Source organism: Lipotes vexillifer, unplaced genomic scaffold (genome assembly GCF_000442215.2).
Source record: "Lipotes vexillifer unplaced genomic scaffold, Lipotes_vexillifer_v1.1 scaffold89, whole genome shotgun sequence".
Lineage (NCBI taxonomy): Eukaryota > Metazoa > Chordata > Mammalia > Artiodactyla > Lipotidae > Lipotes > Lipotes vexillifer.
In genome coordinates this window covers 159,181-182,943 of record NW_006774453.1, presented here as the reverse complement: position 1 = coordinate 182,943, position 23,763 = coordinate 159,181, and the positions used below count along the sequence as shown (strand labels likewise).

Below are 23,763 nucleotides of genomic sequence, written 5' to 3'. Positions count from 1 at the left end.
ATTTTATATATCATTTAAATGAAATTCCTATTAAATTCAAAACTACCTTAAGCTTACCCTCTAAAAGTTCTCTCCCCTGTATTTGATTGCTTACTTCTACTCCTTTTTCTTTCTTTTGTGGGGAGAAGTGCATAGAGTTATGATGTTATAATGAATTTAAGGCAGATGAAGTGAATTTTTTTGGCACTTAGCAAAATAAATAAACTGAAATAAATAATTAAATGCTTCGGCTTGAAAGGACTGTTTCAGATAAACTGTCCCACACATTATCTAAATTACTTTATATATGATACTGATGATTCAAAAATATGATATGGAGAATAAATTCCTAAAGAAATATAATCTCTTCATACACAGTTTTAAGAAAAACTGATTTGACAAATTTAGCATCCTAAATTTATTACCTTATGAATTATTTTTAAAAGAAGATTATTTTGTGTCCGAATTCTCTTATGTTGCACTTACTCCTCCTTTAAATTTTATTTAAATTAATTTAAATTATCTGATACATTACTAAAAATCAAAGAATTCATACAGCAACCAAATATCTCCCTACAACTCTAAGAGAGACTGGCATCTGTGTACACTGGCTTGTTGATGTATGACCATTCATCAAATATGACTGAGAATTCTAAACCCTCCTGAAGTTCACAGTTCAAAATGTGTATATATTTTCCAGAGGTTATAAGCACCATAAATAAAAACAGTTATGGTTAAACAACTAGTTCCTATAAACAAATTATTCAAATCAATACTTGCATGGCGGGACTTCCCTTACGGTCCAGTGGTTAAGAATCTGCTTTCCAATGCAGGGGATGCAGGTTCGATCCCTGGTCAGGTAACCAAGATCCCACATGCCACATGCGGCCCGTATGCCACAACTACTGAGCCTGTGTGCTCTACAGCCTGTGCACCAAAACTAGAGGGAAGCCTGCATGCTGCAACAAAGAGCCCATGCGTCGCAACAAAGACCCTACGCAGCCAAAAAAAAAAAGAGGTGCAAAGAAACTTAAAAAAAATTACTTTCATGGCAATTGAATGCCACACAAGGATAGCTATAATGGAAAATATGCAAGCATTAAAATATTCTGAGCTGTATGATTATGGCAAAAGTGGTACTGGTGAAGAAAATGTGAGGAATAGATAAGCATCAAGGCAGGTGCATATAATATTACCAAATGGATACTGACAACCATCTAACTTTGTAGGGTCTGCCCACTATGTGTTTTCCCTTCAGTGTTCTAAGGAAAACAAGAAATCAGGAAAACAAATACATCAGGAAAGCAAGAAATTTAAAACCTGAATTTAGCAATATGATTGTTTACTGCTCTCAAAAATATATGAGAAAAATAAAATAAGGAATAAACAAAAGGGTAAGTACGTCATAAAGCAATACTTCTTAACCTTAAATGTGTACATGGTATGACTGGTTCTGGCCTCCCTAACTTTCAATTTCAAGGGAACTTGGGAAGGATTCAAAAGGAAGCCATAATATTGAAAAATCATAATCTGGAAAACTGGCATAATAATTCTTTACACATGGTTTCCTTAGAGGTTAGTTCACTGACTTTAGCAGAGAATAAGTAACTTGGGTAGTTTTTGTTTTGTTTTTTGTTTGTTTTTTGCCAAAGATACAACAAAAAGTACCCATTTCTAGGTTTTCCAGATACTCAGGCCATGGCAAAGCATAGGCTGTTACCTCAGGGGCTCTCAATTGGCAGCTGTCACTGTTTTCTGCCTTAGGGCAGAAAATCTCTATCCAATCCTTCTTGCATTTGATGCAAGATAGAATGTAGAGGAAGCAGGATAACTGTGGTCACTTGAGCTCCACTTATGCCAACTCCAAGTTACTACTCATGCAGTTTACCATTCTGCTAAGCTTTGCTTCTCTCTTTTATAGTCAAATGGAAATGGAAGTAAGAAGGATAAAGTATTTTCCCTTTTCAATTTTCAAAGCTGGCTAAATTACACAACTAATTAAGCAGACATATGTTCGCCTGTATCTTTTCTTTATCTACATTCGTATGTGTGGGAAATCAATCATTGTACATGCTAGCTTTTACCTTCAGTGAACAGTGTGATGCTAAAACACCAGAGGAAATTGCCCCCAAACCTTTATGTAATCAAAAAATACTGACCTTGATACTGGTTAGTAAACTTTAGCTATTATAAACAAAACACATATTAAAATACCTACAGAATTAAAAATAAAAATAAAAAGTAGCATATAATTGTTAAACTAAATCTGCACCAGTGTTTTCCATAGCTCTGACTATATATGAACCAGTAGCTCCTCCTTTTGACTATACTGCCAATCACTGATGAGGAACCTACCCTGGAACTCTCTAGACCATGGGAAGTCACATGTGGGTCATGTCCCAAACAAGGTTTTAAAGCCCTTAATTACTCTTACAAAACTATACCTTATCTAAAGAGTACTCTACTTCATACTTGATTAGTTTCCCCAGGTCCAAGGTATATAATTTCTTGATGAACATCTTTAATAATCAGTTGAAGATTCTTTCCTTAGGTAATGGAACTCACATTTCCTCAGGCCAACATCCACTGCTGGCAACAGATGCATCAGAACCACCAGAACCAAGATTATTCAATTCACATTTTAAGCTAGCCAAAGAAAATAGAGCTTTAAAAAAAAACTAAGTGTCCAAAGAGACTGTTTTGGCAAATATGGTTTCAAAAAATACAAGTCATTAGCTTCTTAATGTGGAAGTCGAATTTTCCCAATGCACAATTTATTACTGGCAAAGGATTCACCAAGCTCTGCCAGTAAAAAGGGGAGAATTGTTGGAAAAGTGATCTATGCACACAATTCCAGTTAAGTTATAAATGCAATATATAATTTAGTAAAGACTTGTGCTGCACTATTATGACAACAAACATTAAATCAGAATCAATTACCTGCCATATTTGGAACACAACATTATTACTCACTGAAAAATCTTCTGTAAAACTTGCTTTAAAAGGAAAAAAAAAAAAAACAGTAAATGCCGGCAGGTGTTCCAGGAACATTCATTAATAATGAGATCCAAATTTGGAGATCAATTAATGGATCATAAATGTAAAGAACTTTAGGTATCATTTTATGTTTGAGGGGACTGAGACCTTAAGAGCAAATATGGTCTGAATATGGTCACACAGGACTGCATGACAAAGCTAAGAAACTATATAGCATGTTGCATCCCAGAAGTACGAAGTAAAGATCTTGGTGTGTACCCTGAGGCATTCAAATTGCCTCATAGGTAACTACTTCCTGGAACTGTAATCATTTTGTACCTCACAGAAGGTAGTAATCCAGGGGTGACAGAAAAAGGTACAGAGACCAAAAAGAAGGGCACAGCTTATTTCTCTGTGTATTGGTACTTGTGACATTTGAAAGATTTTGTTGGCTTCTGTTTAAAGGAGTTTATATTAAGCAGTTTTAATTACCTACCTGGTCTCTAAAGTAGATTTACAGGTATGTGACAAGTGAGGAAAGGCAAATATAAAAGCAATACATTCCAGGAGATATCTAGGACCCAGGAAGAGGAAGTTTTCAGGGCAGCTTACAAAGAAAGCCAAAAAAGACTGTAGTTCATCCTGATACCCAGAAAGCCCGAATTTTTTTTTTTTTTTAAAACATCAGGGTTTGTAAGTTACAGGACTTTCTATGTCTTCCTATCTGAAGTGAGTGATCACTACATGGGCAGTCAGCAAATTCAAACTTTTATACAAGTGGAGAAGCTGAAAGTGCTTGAGAAACACTCACTGTCTTATGAGAGAGAATGACATAGTTCTAAATAACAATTCAGGAAGGAAGGAAGAGAAAAGATAACAAGAGGGTTGAGGACTTAGTAAGTATTAAGATGCTGAGTGGAAGAATATTATATTTTGGAAAAAGATGAGAAACTAAGCATATGTGGAATTACAGGTATAAGAAAGACTCTGCTTATGGAGCAGCAACTCATATTTTTAAATGACAAAAATATAAAGGCAATTAAAAATGAAAGAAATCCTATTACTGTCCTTAGTAGCGGAGAGAACTTGTGGCACTGTTAACTCCCTTTTGGGTACAGAATGGTTATTTGGGGGATCTTAGGAGTAGATTTTTATATTGTTGGTATATAGTGATTTTTTCAGAAAGACGGGTTTTCTGGAGACCATGCTATCTTTCCTTTTGTTGATACAAACAATTCTCTAAATTCCAGAATGTAGGCTTCTAAAATTCAGCTTTGATAACATGCATCCATAGTAATGGTATGGTGGGTCATAAACTACTTGAGATCATACCAATAGACAAAACAGAACTCATTTGATGAATTATGCTGATATGGTCTTTCTCCACGTTAATAACTAAAACTAAATTTTTAGTGTTGGGTAAGCAAGAGAAACCTTAGTCACCCTCTAAGGTTAAGAAAAATTGGGTATTTTAATGAAAATCTACAATCTTTTTGGGAAAGTGAAACACTTTCTAGTATTGATAAGGCAATTTCTAATAAAGCTACCCTCTAGAATTAGCTGGGGTTAGGCTCTTACATCAAATTTGTTTTTCTTTCTACCTATATCCCTCTGAACCCTGTTTGTTCTCAGTCACTCTCAAGGAACTGAATCACCCTGGAAGAATAAACAGCACAGAAGACTAACACAAAAAAACAGGAAGGCAATTTACTATCCTGGAGTATACAGATACAAAGCTATCTAGATTCTTCCCATGTCAATGACAGAAATTGGAAGATTTAATAATACAGATTGCAGTGGGTCTCTAATGACTCTACTTCTGTGAGGCATTTTCTAAAGCAGGGTATTATTGTAATTTGTTCTTTAAAATTAGTTTTGTAAAAATACAGATACAGGAAACACAACTAGCTATGCAGATGCTGCTGAATCAATATTTTAGGTGATGACTTATGACACTAGAATGATTATACTCCTGGAAAAGTGTTAAGTAGTTCAGAAGAACCAAAATTTTATGCTTAGCAAGACCCACAGGTATGATCAAGGGGCTTTAAACTGAAATCAAAGGATAAAAAAATTCCTCAGTTAAAACTGTAAGACTATGAACAATAATAACACCACAGGGGAGAAAAGCAGAGTAAAAGAACTATCAGGTACTGATTAAAAGAAGAGCTATAAACAAATAGAAAAAAAATCCAATAGCTTAAAAAAAAGTGTGTGTGTGTCTATTTGTATATAGCAAACCTGAAATTTCAACATAAGTAAATCTCAGGGATTAACACTTAGGAATCCATGAATGGGAACTGGCATTTGAAAGGAGTATATTACAATGTTTTATAATGGAAGGCGGAAGATACCTTTAAACCAATACATACACATGTATATGGAAATTCTTGAACAAGGGATAAAGGAATCCCTAAATGAGGTTAAAAGAAGGCAATAGTTGTACTATCAGAAGGAACATACTTTTTGGCCACCTGAACAGATGGAGGATTTAGGTCAAGTTTTCCTAAAACATGTTGCAAACAAGCACAAGGATAAGATACCACAATGATGGGCAGAGACATTAGCTCTTTACCTGTACTGGCAGCTTAATTTTGTTCAAATCAGAGCATCTGATAAATTCCTAAGTTACCCTGTTGAAAATTTCATCCTCCAACAAATAGAGGAAGCAATGAGGGGAAATGATTTAACGATTTCATACTTAAATTTAAACAAAAAGTCAGAACTAAATGATGATGCAGAAGTGATAGGAACTCTAGTAGTGACTATGCCAATGAAAGACCATCCTGGGCATTGTCAAACATGTTGCTACATCTCTGGTTGGATATTTTGACAGTCACTCATGATATTCTTAGGAAACAGGACAAATAGTGGATTTATAGATGGCTTAATAACTATCATCGAAAGAATAAAGATTGGCAGGTTCACATCAACCTTGAGGGAGACCTCTACTTGGTCTATTCTTGGTTTGGTTCTACAAAACATTTTAAATCGGTAACTTGAAAAAAATAGGAGCACATTTGTACATTTCTGGAGGACACAAAGTTGAGAAAGAGAGTTATAATATGCAGGACAAAATAGTACATTCAACAAATATTGGGACTTCCCTGGCAGTCCAGTGCAGTGGGCACTGGTTTGATCCATGGTCAGGGAAGTAAGATCCCTGCATGCCGTACAGCTCGGCCAAAAAACTCTCAAACAACCAAAAAACAAACAAAACAAACAAACAAACAAAAAACCACCAATAAAAAAACAAATATTGATTGAGCACTTTTAGGTAAGGTGTTAAAGTGAATACAAAGATCGATCAAGATATAGTTCTTCCACTCATTTCCTTTTCAACACAAGTAGATAAAAATATTTTAAAATTATCAAAGAACAAGATATGAAGTGAGAAAAAATACAGATAAAGTGGTTGGACAGATAGATGAAGGGAGATATCACTTCTGGCTTTATGTGTTGGTGGGTTCAGAATCTGGGATAATTTAGTGAAGTGTTCATAGGAACATGTCAGATGAGTAGAATTTGGACATGTAGTGGTCAAGAGAAGGGGGATCTAGATTCAGAGGTGGGAAAGCATGGAGCTTATATTAAGAAAGTTTTGTGGTTTTGTTTGAAGAATGAAATGTAGGACAGGGAGCAGTAGGAAACAAAAGTTGGGTAATAAGATTCTGGGATACACGTTGGCACGATGAACTAAAAACAATAAAATTAAATTTAACTTGGATGAACTTATAATTTCAAAGCAAAGATGTTGGTCCCTGCTTTCTTCTTGAAAATTATTACCCCCAAACAATAAGGCAAAAAGAAATAACACGAACTCCAATTTTAATGACTAAGAGGCATACACGAACCACAATACATGGAAATTAAAAGCAGATAAAAGAATGATGACTTAGCATAGCAAACGAAGGCCAAGTCCATGTGCCTGAAGAGGAGGATACCACAAAGAAGCAGCACTTCCAGAACACTGGAAATGTTCAGGAATTAGAAACACCCGTACCAAAGGCAGAAGAGAGGCAAAGGATTAAAATCAAGGAAATTGGGCTAAAAACAAAAAAGTCTGAGGCAGAAAAAATTAAACCCCTGCTCATGGTGACACCAAGCAAAAAGGATGGGCTAAAGCTACGTGCCAGATACTGCTATAGAATTAGATAGTTTAAAAAATAAGAAATAAAACTAACAATTTTTAAATGTTTTGAGATAAAAATTATTTGGTGTTATAAAACAGTGTAAAGGGGCTTTCCTGGTGGTGCAGTGGTTAAGAATCTGCTTGCCAATGCAGGGGACATGGGTTCGAGCCCTGGTCTGGGAAGATCTCACATGCCATGGAGCAACTAAGTCCATGCACCACAACTACTGGGCCTGCACTCTAGAGCCCGCGAGCCACAACTACTGAGCTCACGTGCCACAACTACCAAAGCCCACCAGCCTAGAGCCTGTGCTCCACAACAAGAGAAGCCACTGCAATGAGAAGGCCACACACCACAATGAAGAGTAGCCGCTGCTCGCCACAACTAGAGAAAGTCTGCACACAGCAACGGAGACCCAACGCAGCCAAAAGTAAATTAAATACATAAATTTATTAAAAAAACAACAAAAAACAGTGTAAAATATTTTTAAACAGTTCTTAATCAGAAGAGCATTTCTCAAAGCACGTATGCTCTGGCTCTGAGTCCCAACTGCAGAGATTCTCATTTAGTAGGGTGGGAACTAGAAACATATATCTTGAACAAGTTTTTTACTCTAAAAACCACTGAGCTAGTGTAAAAAAGAAATCTATCACCAAAACCTATCAAAAGTTAAAACAGTATAGAGAAAAATACCGTCATTTTCATTCATAGGTAAATACTATGTGCCAGGTATGGTTCTAGGAACTGGTAATAGGGCAGTAAACAAAAAGGTGTATATTCTAGGAACAGTAGAGACACAAACAATGTACGTAAAGTATGTAGTATTTTGCATATAATTAGATGGTTATATGAAGAAAAATATAATAGGGGAGGAATAAAAGGAATGGGACTAGAAAGAAGGTAATATTTCTGCAAATATTTGAAGGAAGAGAGGGAGCAAACCATAAAGATATTTGGGAAAAGTGTTTCAGGCAGAGAGAACTGAGGCAAAGGCCCTGAGACACGCAACTGTCCATATATTTATTCAAGGAACATCAAGGACGACAGTAGACCTGGAGCAGAGTGAGTGAAGATATGAGATTAGAAAGGTAATTAGGGAACTAAATTGTATAGCATCTCACGGGCCTCTCAAGGGCTTTGGCTTTTATTCCTAGTGAGATGGTAAGCTACATGATTAGAAGAATAAATACGTAAAGAATCATTTACATATATACATGCAAACATATGATATATATTATATATGAAATTCTGAAAAGCAATGAAATTTGTCTAAGTAATTAATAACAAAAAAAATGTCAAGTGGTGTCTGTGAACCTTAGTTGGCTAAATAAATCTAGACAATATTTAGTATGGTAACTAGGGTAAGTGTTTAATATTTGTGGAATAAAAGGACAGTGGATTAATACTGAAAAGAAAAATGAGGATTTTTCAAATTCTTTAAAGTCAGAGGCAATGTATTAAGAATATAAAAATTATTCTAAGATGTGGTCTTCTATCAAATATTTCAAGGCAGTCACAGATATCAAGTAGATTTTCCCATTTCCTATTTTATATAGGTTAGGCAAGAAGAGACTAAAAAGCCTTTCAGAGTTACTCTGAAACTTTTCATCTTTTGTTTGAAAGTGTCAAAGACATAGTTTTTAACAGTCCATATTTTAAGCTTAGCTTAAGCATTCCTGGGTTTTAGTTTTAAAAATTCATTTATCATGCTTCACACTCAAACTAGCTCTATTTTATTTTTATTAGTTTAAAAAATTTATATTTTCAACCCAAAGTCGGTTTTTTTCCCCAAAGCCTAAAGCCCAGAGCTTTGACTGTCAATGAAGAATTTTGAAAGTGACACAGCTACTTCTGACAGCTAGAGTAAGTGAATGTACTTTCTTCTCCCCATTGTCACCAATGTAGCTTCTAAATAAGCCAATCTATTCTTTCTGGTTGTCAGACAGTCTTAGTTTTTAAATTATTTTGGTGATAAATAATGCCAAGAACAGCAAAACTTCTTTAATATCAGTCCTTCTTTTGCCTGATAACAGAATTTTACAGAAGCATTAATTTTTTGATCAACTGAAAAATGGACAGCTAGCTCCTTCAACTACTGTAATAGGACTTTCTATAGGAATGAAATGAACTTCTGCTGTTATAGAAGAGCAAATATTGTGTTGTACTTTTTTGCATCATACCATGTAATGTTTTCTTAGAAAAAATACACATTCTCACGTCATAATATTAAAAGCATTACCTTACATGGCCAAGTGACTTATGCTCTTTTCTATGAACCAAACTACTGACAGGTGAAATTCAGAATAAAAATACACAAAAAACCATTTGTGTTAGCATACAGGAAATTAAGCTAAAGCCATACGATTTACCAAGTGAATAGTCTACTTTCATTCCTCTGATACATCCAAGATTTGCAAAGATTATGTAAAGCAAAAAATTTACATAAATCTATACTAAACTATGTTAATTTGAAGTGTGAGGTCAGTTTTAATTAGAAAGATTTGACTTCTGCTTACTCTTTATCAGGGCATTCATTAAACATAGAAAAGAAGTAAGAGAGTAGAAAACTTGGTCACTCGGTTTAGCAGTTTTCTCAGATTGAAAAAATAACAATGAAACCTCCAGGGTTAAGAATTTCAGAGGAGGCTGCTAGACAGAGAAGACAGACCAAATTAGCTTACCACTTGAACCATTTTGAGATATCTGGCGTATCTTGGATCCTTGGCTACAGTTAAGATATTTTCTGGTGTTACTTCACTTTCCTGTGGTCCAGAGTCTTGTAAACCGTTCGGCTGTAGAGAGTATTGCGTATAAAACTTTAGACAATTCACAAAAGGGGTCCGTCATGTTACTTAAAAGGGATGTTTCTTTTTATAATTCTAAAGCAATCAATATCAGAAAAAAAATCATATTTCTAAATTTACCAATAATTTAATTATGGGATATATGTTTCCAAATATTTACAAATACTTAAATATGATTTCAGAGGAAGTTACACTTAATATCAACACTATATTGTTCTGTAAAGATGTAAATATATTCATGGCATTAAAAAATTAGAATTCTGCTTTACTTGTCCCAAGTGCTGATAAAAAACATGAATTATTGATGGACCTATTATTTTAATACAACTTTTAATAAAGCTAATAAAGCTTTTTGATTTGTCAATTGTTCAACTGTAGCGGACAGAAAACTGATTTTCTGGGTATCTATACCGTCTACACAATTATATTCCTCATTCATTGAATAATCTTGTTCTAAGTGGATATGGCTATTCTAACATCTTTAAAGGCAATGCCTGGAGAACTTGTGGAAGAGAAACCCATTTCTCAGACAAAATTATGTTTTTATATATTTCAGCTACTGATGAAATTATTAACATTATAAAAACTACTACTTATAATGAAGAATACTGGGGAATGGTCTTTATGGACAAAAATGTTTTTATCATATAGGCAGTTCTCAACTTTGCATGGTACGATATTAACTGAAACTTGTCCATATTGGAACCCTATCTTCACTTTAGTGCAAAGCTATGACTGGCTATACACAGTTCTTGATTTTTCTATCAACCTAAACATTTAGAGTAAGTCTAGTTAGTGAATTCTGACTCACTATCTGTATGTTAGCATTAAGTTCCTTAACTGAATAAAATCAATTTTATGTCTACCTATCTATGCTGAAATGTAAATAAATCAAAAAAACTTTAAGTATTCATAGTTTTTAGAATATGAATTATATGTTAAGGTTTTTCCTCAGATAATTCAAATATAAATTAAATCTCTTTTAAATCCTGAGGCAAATAAAACATCCAAAAATTCTTTAGGTTACTCCTGTTATATGACACTGTCAAGTGTACAAAAGTGTGCACGCACATGTGTATGTGTGTATATATATGTATATATACACATTCATCTGTAAAATACATAATTACAAACTGTCCAAAACATTTAATTAAGTAAAAAATTCAAAGAAGACCCAAGTATGCTTTTAAAAAAATAGGAACAATAAACTCATACAGTAGCACAACGGAGCAAATGATAATTACATATAAGACCAATGGATTTTAAAACTCAGCCTAACTTTGGCCTAATAACTAAGACCTCAACAAGGTTTAATTATATCAGGTCTTACACCTTTGCTATTTGAATGACTCAAATCCTCATATTTCTCAACTGTCCTTCATTTTATTCTCAAATTAATCTCAATCTGCACAACTGGATGTTCTATTGTGAGTAATGATAAGATCTGAACCATGAAATTAAAGTTGCAGAAAAATCAGCATGCAAACCTTGGGTCTTTGACTCATATATATCAATAGATTGGAGATTGTAATGGATGATTAAAAAAGAAGTTCACGATTATCCTTTATCTGATAAGTGAGATAACTGTAATGTCAATAGAAATTCTGTGTTAAGCAGTACTTCAGTCCATTTCAAAATATTTTACATAAAATATACCAACTAAAAACAATGGAGAAGAAATTAAAAAGTTGATTTCAATATTAAGAACATGCTGAACATGCTGATTTTATTAATCCAATCAAGACACAATTTTAGGACATTTTTAAAGCTCAGGAAGCCAACAACACTTTATAAATTCTCCAAATAAATTAATATACTATTTTTAAATAAAACTGCCAGAATATCAGGTCATTCTGAATTTTAGATAATTCAGTTGTGATTACTCATAATCAATTTTTTGAGACCTTAAATAGGCAAGACCAACACAGCTGAGTAAGTTTTAAAATACATATTATAGATGGCATGCACAATAACACCTGGAAAAATTAATATTAAAAGTTAGATACCATTTTAGAAATTTATAGAAACAAATGACAGTTAGTATCCTCCAAAGAATAATTACTAGGTAGGGTGGAAACATTTAATATTTTTTACACATGCCTTGTTCTAGAGAAAGGATGGTCCATCTTTAACTGAAAAAACCTTGTGAAGTTAAACTCCTCTAAACATCTGGATTTACTCTTGTATATTATATATATTCCAGTGTCCATCATAATGGAATTTGTTATATTAAGTGGATGTTAAATTTTCTAATATCTAATTATTAAGTAAATGGTCATCTAATTCATTCCCCAAATACATAATATCTCTAAATATATGGCTCATCCCACAGGGCCTTGCACCACATGTACTCAATATGTTTAACAAGTTCAACACAGGTGCTGGAGACAGTGCAGTGTAGCATATAAGAGCTAGGATTCTTGACACCAGATTGCCTGGGTTAAAATTCCAGCTCTTACTGTTTGACCTTCAGCAAGTTATTTAACCTCATCTGACATATCTGTAGACATAGGGCTGTTGTGAGAATTGACTTAATTTATAAAAAGCACTTAGCACGCCTCACACAGTAAAACCTTTACATATTTAGTTATTATTATCATGGTCAACACCATCATGATCTAAAAAATATCCTGTGAAAAGTACCTCCAGGTACAAATGCAGAATTCCATATAGATAGGAAGTCTGCTTGTTTGGTATTACTTGTTAGACCACCATTTTAGTGATTATTTTATTTTGGATTTTAATACCTCACTGAGATACACTAGAGATTATCTGTTCTTAAACAACAAAGAATTTTTATTTCTTGAAATAAAAAGTCATATAAAATTTAAATTTATACAGAGCATAAATGAACATTAAGACATTAAGAAACAAACACAAAACATGGGTCTTACTAGGATGTTGATTTAAACAAATCAACTCCCAAAACACACTTTTTAAGACAACTGGTATTTCTTAGATCAGGATCTCTCAAATTTCAAGTCTACAAATCACATAGGAATCTTGTTAAAATGCAGATTCTGATTCCTTAAGTCTGGGGTAGAACCTGAAATCCCGCATTTCTAACAGGCCCTCAGGTGATTCTGAGGCTGCTGGCCCAAAGAGCAGACTTCAGGCAACAAGGAGTTAGATATTACCAAGGAATTATTGTTAATTATATTATATATGATAAAGGCATTGTGGTTACACAAGAAAATTTCAGAACTTTTCACAAGGAATTATACAGGGGTGAAATAACATGATGCCTGGAATTCACTTCAGTAAGTGACAAAAAAAGATGAAGCATTTGCAACAAAATCTTAACTGGTGAATCCAGGTAATGGGCATTTGGGTATTCATTGTACTATTCTATTTTTGTTCACGTTTGAAAGTTTTTATAATAAAACATTTAAAAGATACATTTCTTATAAGAACTAAGAAAAAAACTTCCATAGTGAACTTGAAGAAAACAATTAGATTCAAGATTTTTCCTAGTTCTGTATAGGTTTTCTTTTTTTTATAGGCAAGAAAAATATTAACTTCAGGAAGCCCTTCAAAATAACAAATGAAAAGCTAATAACTTTTTTTCAAACTTCATTTTCTATCTTAAGGTTTAAAATATTACTATTCAAAGTGTTACATTTTTATTTAACTTCTTTCTTCAAACCTGCTGATTAGGTCTATTTGGTTCAACCAAGATATCTGCTCATGTTTCCTGGAACTTAAATACTTACCTGTGATTGCTCTGAAGTGGTTTCAGAATGTGTTTCATTTGTGATCCTAGTGACACTTGCAGGAGATACTTCAAATGTGACATCATCTAGCCCTGGTATAGATGACAACTGTGAAAAGAAAATTAATGTTGGTATATGAGGATAATATTAGGTTCTTAAACACTAAGTTTCTAAGTGCGTGTGTGTGTGTGTGTGTGTGTGTGTGTGTGTGTGTGTGTGTGTGTGTGTGTGTGTGTGTGTGTATGTGTTTTAAATAGCTGTCTTAAGTTTTTAAGAAATAGGTTTATAAAATCTCATCTTTGGTTGAAATTCTCCATGCCATAAACTACTTAAAAGTGAAAGGCATTCACAAATAAAATATGTTTGAAGAATTTCTCACCAATCTAATTTAGCATATCACCATTCTTTCTCAGGAATTATTTTTAAAATCTAAGGAATCCTAGTGTAAGGAATGAGAGCATGGGATTTGGAGTCAGATTGCCTAGGTCTAAGTCACAAAATATGTGACCTTGTGTAAATCGTCCTAGGCCTCAATTTTCTTACCTGTAAGGTGGGGATAAGAAAACCTAGCTCACAAAGTTGTAAAAGGATTTTTATTAAACATATTTTGTTACCCCTCCCCTCAAAAAGTGCTTTGTAGCACATTTTAAGTTTGAATAATCTGGGAAATGAGAAAACTCTTGCCACATTTTAATGTATGATATAGCTTATTCCTTTTTTTTTCTTTAGTAACATCACTGAATGTTACTAAAATGCATTATTTTTCATACACAAAAAATGAGCATGTTGTCAGTGGTTAAGCATTTCAGGTTGGATTTGCAAGATCCATGCAAACCCTCTTTTCTGATTTCATCCTGATATCAATGATATACATTTGTCAAATGTTTGACTAACTTTGAGGATTAACTCTATGGCCATGGAAAAAATTAAGGTTAATCTGTCCATATGGCAACTTAACTTGTGACCTTGAACTCTAACTTAAGAATTCCACAAACATTAAAATAATACACATATTCATTATAAAGAATAATGAAAAACCAATGGTAATAAGACCTGAAGCAGCAATATTCATTGAGAACTGTTGACTGATGACAGTATTTAGCACAGTGGCTATGGCCCAAATAGTTTCAAGTGGGTATGGCTACTAAGAGACTATCTTGAACATGTTCAAGGCCAAGTATCCTAAATTAAAAGCTAAAGAAATGTTCTGAGGGAAATACAGTGGCTGAAGTCCACAGGAAGAGGTAGAAAGTACAAGCTAGACATTCTGATCCTTATGTTAAAAGATATTAGTCATTCCACTTCCTCATAAATATTCAATACATATTTTTTCAGATCAAACTTTTGGATAAAAGGACAAAGTCACATATGTATAGCTGATTCACTCTGTTATAAAGCAGAAACTAACACACCATTGTAAAGCAATTATACTCCAATAAAGATGTTAAAGAAAAAAAAGGACAAAGTCACAAAAATATACTAGCATCTCCATTATTTTATATAGAAGAAAAGGACACAAAACCTGCAAGCTTCAAATCAAACCACCTTTCTATTTTTGCTGTTATAAGATAAAAAGTTATCTTTTGTAATTTCTGACATCAAAATTGGTATTCTTTAGCATTTAATATATTTACAAATGGAAAATAGGTGATATTTTCTCCAAATTTTGCTCTGGAGACATGTAAAGTTTTACATAATTTTTCCTGTGTTATCAATGATTACTATTAAGATAATTGTGAGTTTTCCATCAAATGAAGTAAACTATGTAACAGTTCAATTTGTTAACATGTTACTCATTATGCTTTTGATTCAAATAATGAAAGAAACCTTGACCCATGTGTACATTTAAACAGACTCGGTTAGTGGTTCATAATGAAGATCATTTCCTTTGCAATTATAATAAATTAAACAAAACACTGCACCACTTCATGGATGCAGGAGCTAAACTGAATTCATCTCTAAATGCAATTAAAGTTAAGTGTGACTGAGAAAGCTGGTATATGTAGAGCAAAGTTTATCCTATAAATTATTCAGAAATACAAACCTTTGCATCTAAAATATTGAGAGTTGTTTCAATTTGCTGGATACGAAGAGAAAGGTCTGCCAGTTTCTGGAAAAGAAAGATTAGAAACAAAAGAATGAAGTCCAAAGGAAAAAAAAAAAAGAATAAAGTCTGATTAAAATAAACCGTTAACAAGGATAACAAACGGCAGATTTGAAAATAATAAAAACTATCATTTAAATATTTGTGATTTTCTAATATACTACTCTCTTATTTATATGAGTAAGAATGGGAACTCAAGTATTCTATTAACTTCATTAGCATGCTTCATGGTTATTTTATAAAGCTGTATTCACAGAAAAGGTTACATTTTCAGCCTTATCAAACTCATTATCAGAGCCATAATCAATCATTGGGACCAGAATGTAAACTCCTCTGAGGACAAAGGTTTTTATTCACTGTTATACCCCTAGTGCCAGAACAGTACTGGACACTTAACAGAAGCCTAATAATTAGTTGTTGCTGAATGAAGGAATTCTTCACAGAACACAAGAATAAAAATTAGCCCAGGGCTTCCCTGGTGGCGCAGTGGTTGCGAGTCCGCCTGCCGATGCAGGGAACACGGGTTCGTGCCCTGGTCTGGGAAGATCCCACGTGCCATGGAGCGGCTGGGCCCGTGAGCCATGGCCGCTGAGCCTGCGTGTCCAGACCCTGTGCTCCGCAACGGGAGAGGCCACAACAGTGAGAGGCCCGCATACCGCCAAAAAAAAAAAAAAATTAGCCCAAAAAGGAATGGAACAGGATCTGCCTTTATAAATGACTTAAACACATAAATACATACAATTAGTCCCAAATACAAACTTTTCAAGTTTGAAAAGTAAAAAAGGATGAAACTGTAAGATGAGTAGTTAATGTCGGAAAGAATTAAAACAAAGAGAAAAAATAAGAATACTAAAAAAGCAAAAGGAATCAACCTACCATCAAAATCTAAGATAAACCAGAACCAAGAACTTACCATGCTCTAGTTATTCTGTACAATTAAATTAGCCATATATATACTCCCACACAAATAAAAGTAACATCATAAAATATGATCCATAAGAACATTTATTTAAAACTTCCTCATCCTGGGTTTCCCTGGTGGCACAGTGGTTGAGAGTCCGCCTGCCAATGCAGGGGACACGATTCGTGCCCCGGTCTGGGAAGATCCCACATGCCGCGGAGCAGCTGGGCCCGTGAGCCATGGCCGCTGAGCGTGCGCGTCCGGAGCCTGCGTTCCGCAACAGGAGAGGCCACGACAGCTAGAGGCCCGCGTACCGCAAAAAAAAAAAAAAAAAACTCCCTCATCCTAAACATTATTAGTGACACAGCCTACAAGCAGTTGGCCAGTTTACTAGTTGACAGATGTGCAGCATTCTGATTGCTTTCTGGGATATTATCAAGATCTTGACTAACTCATAAGAAGAATTTTAACACCTCAAGAAATGATCATTTTGCCCATATTTAGAGGGTGGAGAAAACTGAAAGCAACCATAGAGTAGTTAGTACTTCTTCACAAGACACTTATTTTTTAGATGAGCATTCTTGATATCTACAAAGATATAATTTAGAAATAAAACATTAGAATCTAGTTTTAATGGCATTTGAAGTTAAGTTTAACCTTGATTTCTAGGATTTGTTTACATAAGGCTTTGATACAAATATAAACACAGGCTTATAAAACATCATATGGATAAATTCCTCTGCAAATTATACGTTTTCCTGAAAATCACGGAAATTAAATTTTGACAAATCAGTCATTTAATTCACTGCAGAAGCTTAGTAACTGCAGAAATCCCACAGCAAGTTAATTTGTAAAGTGAATGATAATTTCTAACTTATTTTAAAATGCATACATTGTTTTGATTAAAATAAGTAAACACAAAAAAAGAAAAAATTAAAAATTCATTTTTGTTTTAATATATTTATATAAATATGTACTTTTAAGCAATAATCATTACTGTAAACATTTGAGCATTTACCTTAGTATGCTACACTGTATATGCAATTATCATTTGAAATCTCACACCAAGTCTATGAAGTAGAAACTGTTATGATGCCAATTTTTTTTGATGTGGACCATTTTTTTAAAAAATAAATTTATTTTATTTTGGCTGTGTTGGGTCTTTGTTGCTGAGCGGGGGCTATTCTTCGTTGCAGTGCTTAGGCTTCTCACTGTGGTGGCTTTTCTTGTTACGGAGCACGGACTCCAGGCGCGCGGGCTTCAGTAGTTGCAGCATGCAGGCTCAGTGGTTGTGGCTTGTGGGCTCTAGAGCGCAGCCTCAGTAGTTGTGGCGCACGGGCTTAGTTGCTCAGCGGCATGTGGGATCTTCCCGGATCAGGGCTCAAACCCGTTTCCCCTGCATTGGCAGGCAGATTCTTAACCACTGCGCCACCAGGGAAGTCCCTGTGAACCATTTTTTAAAATCTTCATTGAACTTGTTACAATATTGCTTCTGTTTTATGTTTTTTGGCTGTGAGGCATTAGGGATCTTAGCCCCCCGACCAGGGACTGAACCTGCACCCCTGCAATGGAAGGCAAAGTCTTAACCACTGGACCTCCAGGGAAGTCCCTATGATGCCAATTTTATTTTTTAATTAATTAATTTATCTTTATTGGAGTATAATCGCTTTACAATGTTATGCTAGTTTCTGCTGTACAATAAAGTGACTCAGCTATATGTATATATATATATATATATATATATATATATCCCCTACTTCCCCCTCATCCCACCCATCTAGGTCATCACAGAGCACCAAGCTGAGGTCCCTGTGATACACAGCAGATTCTCACTAGCTATCTATTTTACACATAGTAGTGTATTTTTGTCAAAATTAATCTTCCAATTCATCCCACCCTCCCCTTCCCCCACCCGTGTCCACATATCTGTTCTCTACATCTTCATCTCTATTCCTGCCCTGCAAATAGATTCATCTGTACCATTTTTCTAGATTCCACATATATGTGTTAATATACGATATTTGTTTTTCTTTCTTACTTCACTCTGACAGACTCTAGGTCCACCCACATCTCTAAAAACCTAGTTTCGTTCGTTTTTATGGCTGAGTAATGTTCCATTATATATATGTACCACATCTCCTTTATCCATTCATCTGTCGATGGACATTTAGGTTGTTTCCATGTCCTGGCTATTGTAAATAGAGCTGCAATGAACACTGGGGTACAAGTGACTTTGTGAATCATGGTTTTCTCAGGGATATGCCCAGTAGTGGGATTGCTGGGTCATATGGTAATTCCATTTTTACTTTTTTAAGGAACCTCCATACTGTTCTTCACAGTGGCTGTATCAATTTACATTCCCACCAGCAGTGCAAGAGTGTTCCCTTTTCTCTACACCCTCTCCAGCATTTATTGTTTGTAGATTTTTTGATGATGGCCATTCTGACCAGTATGAGGTGATACCTCATTGTAGTTCTGATTTGCATTTCTCTTTTAAAGATGAGAAAACTGAGTCTTTATACAAGTAAAATAATCTGAACTCAAACACTCCAACTCTAGATACTAAATATTTTTGAAAGTGTTTCAGCTTGTTAAAGCATGATGCTACAGACTCTGGGTGTTGATGTGTCAATGCAGACTGTAAACAAACTGAGTGTAATAAATGTACCATGCTGGTGGGGCATGCTGATAATGGGGAAGGTTGTGCACAAGGGTTGGGAGTGGGAGTCAACAAATAATGGGAACTCTATACTTTCTGCTCAATTTTGCTGTGAACCTAAAACTGCTCTAAAAAATAAAGTTTAATTAATTTTTTTTAAAAGATGGAAAATTCCTGAGTATTGCATAGATATAATTTTTGTTATTCAAAGCTAATAAATGATCAACCTGCTTCTCACTAAAACTAAGATGCTATTGTGCTGAATACGGGGAATCAAATTTTTCTGATCAAATTTCCTAAAATAGATGCTATTTACCTGGAATTATTTAAAAAGACAGGTATTAAAAATTTTTTCAGGATTAGATCATAAATTGTCTTTAAATGGATACTCAAATGTTCACAGAAGATAGGCTAAGGATTGAAATACTAGTCTTAGAAAATAAGGGAATAAGGATGAAAATGTTTATTCAGAAAACTACTTGTTGATAAGGAAGATTAAAGAGGCTTGGGGAAAAAAAAGTTATACTTTCCAGAGCAGTAATTCCCAATTTTTTTTGGATGCAGATTCATCTGGTATGTCAATCTTTTGCTTTGGCACTCATTTTACCTACTTTCATCTACTATTATCAAAACCTCACCAAAATGAAATGACCTGGTTTTTTAATAAAACAAGATTATATGAATGATTTATTCATGCAAGACATGAAAGACACTGATCTAAGCATCAATATATTTTAATTAGTTATAATTTATCTGAATATTCTTGATATCTAATCTAGAAACAACGGTAATTGTGAAATCTAAAGAAATCTGAAAAAACTGTAATTTAATTTAAAAAAATCTGTGCTTTCTATTGGTGAGAGTCATAGGTCCTAATACTACTGTGATTTCTGTTGACCAAATTTAAAGAAAATGTGAAATTTAAGTTAAAGGTAAAAAAGTATATATACATGATTTTTTACCCCCATCCAAGTTCATGTACCCCAAATTCAGAACCACTATGTAAATGATTTTCTGAAAATCAGATCAATAAAAGGCTTTTCCTCTTGGCTAAGGAAGATCTTTGCTGTGGATAAATCATGTTTTTTAAATTATCCATAAAGGTACTATCTATCTTCTCTAGAGCTGGTTTTTGAGAGTCTAAAATATTAAATATGCTACCTGTTATACAACTTAATGCTTTAATAAAGGATATATTACTATACCACAATTTTGAATTTTTAAGTATGTAACTGGTTATCTTTTGTAATCCTACACATTTTATTTTATGCATTTAATAACATTAATTTCACTTCACTAGACTGCCAAAGGATCCATGGCACATTTAAGAACCTCTGCTTTTCAAAGATTATTCAGCATAATAAATGTTTTTGAGTCTGTTCCCATGTAATTATTGCTATAACACACATAAACATGTACTTTTTAGAAAGCCACTGTCACTTGACAAAATACACCTGGCTTCATTTATGGGCTGCTGAAGCTCATTTCTAAGATGTTTATGTTTTCTGCATTTTCCTTCTAAACCCCTAGGCCACCATGAAGTAGGTTTCTCAACCTTGGCTCTATTGATGTTTTGGGCTGGATAATTCTTTGTTGTGAGGGGCTATCCCGTACACTACAGGATGTTTAGCAGAATCTCTGACCTCTACCCACTAAATGCCACAAAAACTCCCCAACTGTGACAAGTAAAAACATCTCTAGACATTGCCAAATGTCCCCTGGTTGAGAACTACTACTCTGAAGTGTAGATGACTACAGATATAAGTAACATGATCAATAACAGTAACTGTCCCCACCTCTGAAAGTTTCAGCAGAGAGGAAATAGAAAGGTTAACAATCTTTCCCATCCATTTAACCATCCATCCTCTTTATAAGGGTTTAAAGCAAACCTGAAATACCTTGATTTGGGACAAGAGGGGAAAATACAAGGTACCTAGTTTGTCAGATAAGTTGAAAACTTCTTGATGCATCCATCACCCGCCTATTCCTAAGGCAGTGCATTTTATTGAAGAGAAAAAAAAGACAAAGGAAGAAACATGCAGTTAACAGTTGAACATGGAAAAAAAAAACACTGTTGGGCTTCCCCGGTGGCACAGTGGTTGAGAGTCCGCCTGCCGATGCAGGGGACACGGGTTTGTGCCCTGGTCCGGGAGGATCCCACATGCCGCAGAGCTGCTGGGCCCGTGAGCCATGGCCGCTGAGCCTGCGCGTCCGGAGCCTGTGTTCCGCAGCGGGAGAGGCCACGGCAGTGGGAGGCCCACGTACCGCAAACAAAAAACAAAAAACTAAAAACACTGGTATTTCAGGTTTGTAAAATATCCAATTTGCATACCCAGTTATTTAAAAGAGAAACAGTATTTTATATTAATGGGTCTCTTGGTATACCACTTTCGGTTGAATATGTCCTGGAAACCAGGGAGAGAAGCAATCCACGGTTTTACTAAGCTTCATCTGACACTTAAACCCAGCAGTTATAAAAGCAGTTGGAAAAGTTGTAGCAGGAAATAGGGTTTTAAGCAAAACATTATTTGGTTGAAGGTTAAGTCTGATGGTGGGCTTAAAAATTGGATGTAGGGCTTCCCTGGTGGCGCAGTGGTTGAGAGTCCGCCTGCCGATGCAGGGGACACGCATTCGTGCCCCGGTCCAGGAAGATCCCACATGCCATGGAGCGGCTGGGCCTGTGAGCCACGGCCACTGAGCCTGTGCGTCCGGAGCCTGTGCTCTGAAATGGGAGAGGCCACCACAGTGAGAGGCCCGCGTACCGCAAAAAAAAGAAAAAAGAAAAAATTGGATTAGATTTTTTTTAGGTCGTATGAAAATTCTCAGCACTTTTTGCCTGTACTTAAAGATTTTTTTAAAAAGAAACATTTTAGAATATTTAAAAAATGACTAAAACCCCAGTATTCTAGGCATGTTACAAGTCTGAGTCAAAATAACACACCTGACTGCCCTGTTTATTGATATTGAGTACTTTTAAGATTCACAATAAGGTTAAACTTCTGCTCAGTTTTACCTGTGCTATGCATAGACCTTGTGTCGTCCTACACCTTCCTCCATTTAAAATTTGCAGTCCCAGTGGACTTCCACAAGATTTTGCTGATAAGGGCCAGAATAGAAATGCTTACTGGAGACTTGTGAGGGAAGAAGAGATGACCCTAAGTAACTCTGCCACTTGGGTCTGATTCAACTACTTTCCTTTCTCCGTCTTCTAACTTTTCTCCTACCTTGGTTCTAGTCATTAGAAGAGTTACAAAGTGGCTCAGCATCCAGAAAGTTTTTAAAAAGCTACGTTCTTCACTTTTCTCTTTCTCAGAGAACTTTAAAACTGGTATTAGTGATGAAGAGCCCTAGCAATTGGTTTCGAATTTAATTCCCGTTTGAGTTTAGCTGTGACTGAAGTTACTTTTTGGGTTTGGTTCAAACCAGATTATGTGAAAAAACCAAAACCAAAACAAACAAACAAACAAAAACACCCCAAATCAACCCCCCCCCCAAAAAAAAACCAAACCCACCCAAAACAAACCAAAACCTACCAGGTTTTCTTTTTCCTCCAGTTCACTTCCAGTTCAAAAAGTAATAACTGAGGTTCATTTTTTATTGAGGGAAACAAAAGTTGTTTTGGTTCTTGTTTAAGGCTTTAACTAAACAAGGCCCACAGGTCTAACAGGTGCTATAAACAAATAACAACCCATTTTGGAAAACTACATTGATCTTAACTCGGGAGAAAACGACACTTTGTGTTTGAATAACTATATTATATCCTTGGAATTTATCATATCAAAAAGACATTATATCAAATAGACCTGGCATAGTAAAGAAGAGAATACAAATCTAAAAACTAAATTTTGAAATAGCTTTAAAGAAGACACTGCAGTCCCTTGAAAATGATGTAAATATGCATCATATTCAGATCAGATGGTGCAACAGAAGACTGAGACAGTTTTGTTTTTACCAGTTAATAGATCAGAGTTGGAATCCCAGCTCTTTTACTTTCTAGCTGTGTGACTGTGGGCAAGTTAGAGCAGCCATAAATACTATACAATCAAATACATGGTGAGTGAATGAATAAACAACTAAGCAAATGATTTAAGCCTCTCTACATCTCAGTTTCTGTATTTCTAAAAAAGAGATAATTGGACCTCTCTCAAAGAGCTGGTCTGTGATGATTAAATACATGTAAAGCACTTAGTACAATGCCTAGCACAGAATAAGCACACAATAAATATTATTGTCATCACACCAAGTTTGATAAAAAGTCTACAACTAACATAAACATCCAAACTGTTACAATATGAATTCTAAAAAATGAGTTACAGTCAACCCTAGATTATCATCCATTAAGGAGAAAAAGGCATAAGCTACCTTTAAATTTCATGAATTTCTGGTCAACAAAATTTTTTCGAGAGTTCAAGGAAGAAATAGGAAATAGTGATATAGTCAAAACACCCAACTGTTTTGGGGGGTAGTGAAGAAAGGAATAGAAGGAGGGAAAGA

General features: G+C 34.8%; 1 protein-coding gene across 1 annotated transcript in view; it reads right to left on the bottom strand.

The window, feature by feature from the left end:
- WASHC3 (WASH complex subunit 3) overlaps positions 1 to 23,763 on the bottom strand; it is a 54,861-nt gene that overhangs the window by 26,557 nt on the left and 4,541 nt on the right. The window contains exons 3-5 of the mRNA XM_007449168.1: positions 15,650 to 15,715; positions 13,606 to 13,713; positions 9,770 to 9,880 (exon numbers count right to left, since the gene is read on the bottom strand). Coding sequence (XP_007449230.1) covers positions 9,770 to 9,880; positions 13,606 to 13,713; positions 15,650 to 15,715 — 285 coding nt within the window. The remainder of the gene's footprint in view (positions 1 to 9,769; positions 9,881 to 13,605; positions 13,714 to 15,649; positions 15,716 to 23,763) is intronic.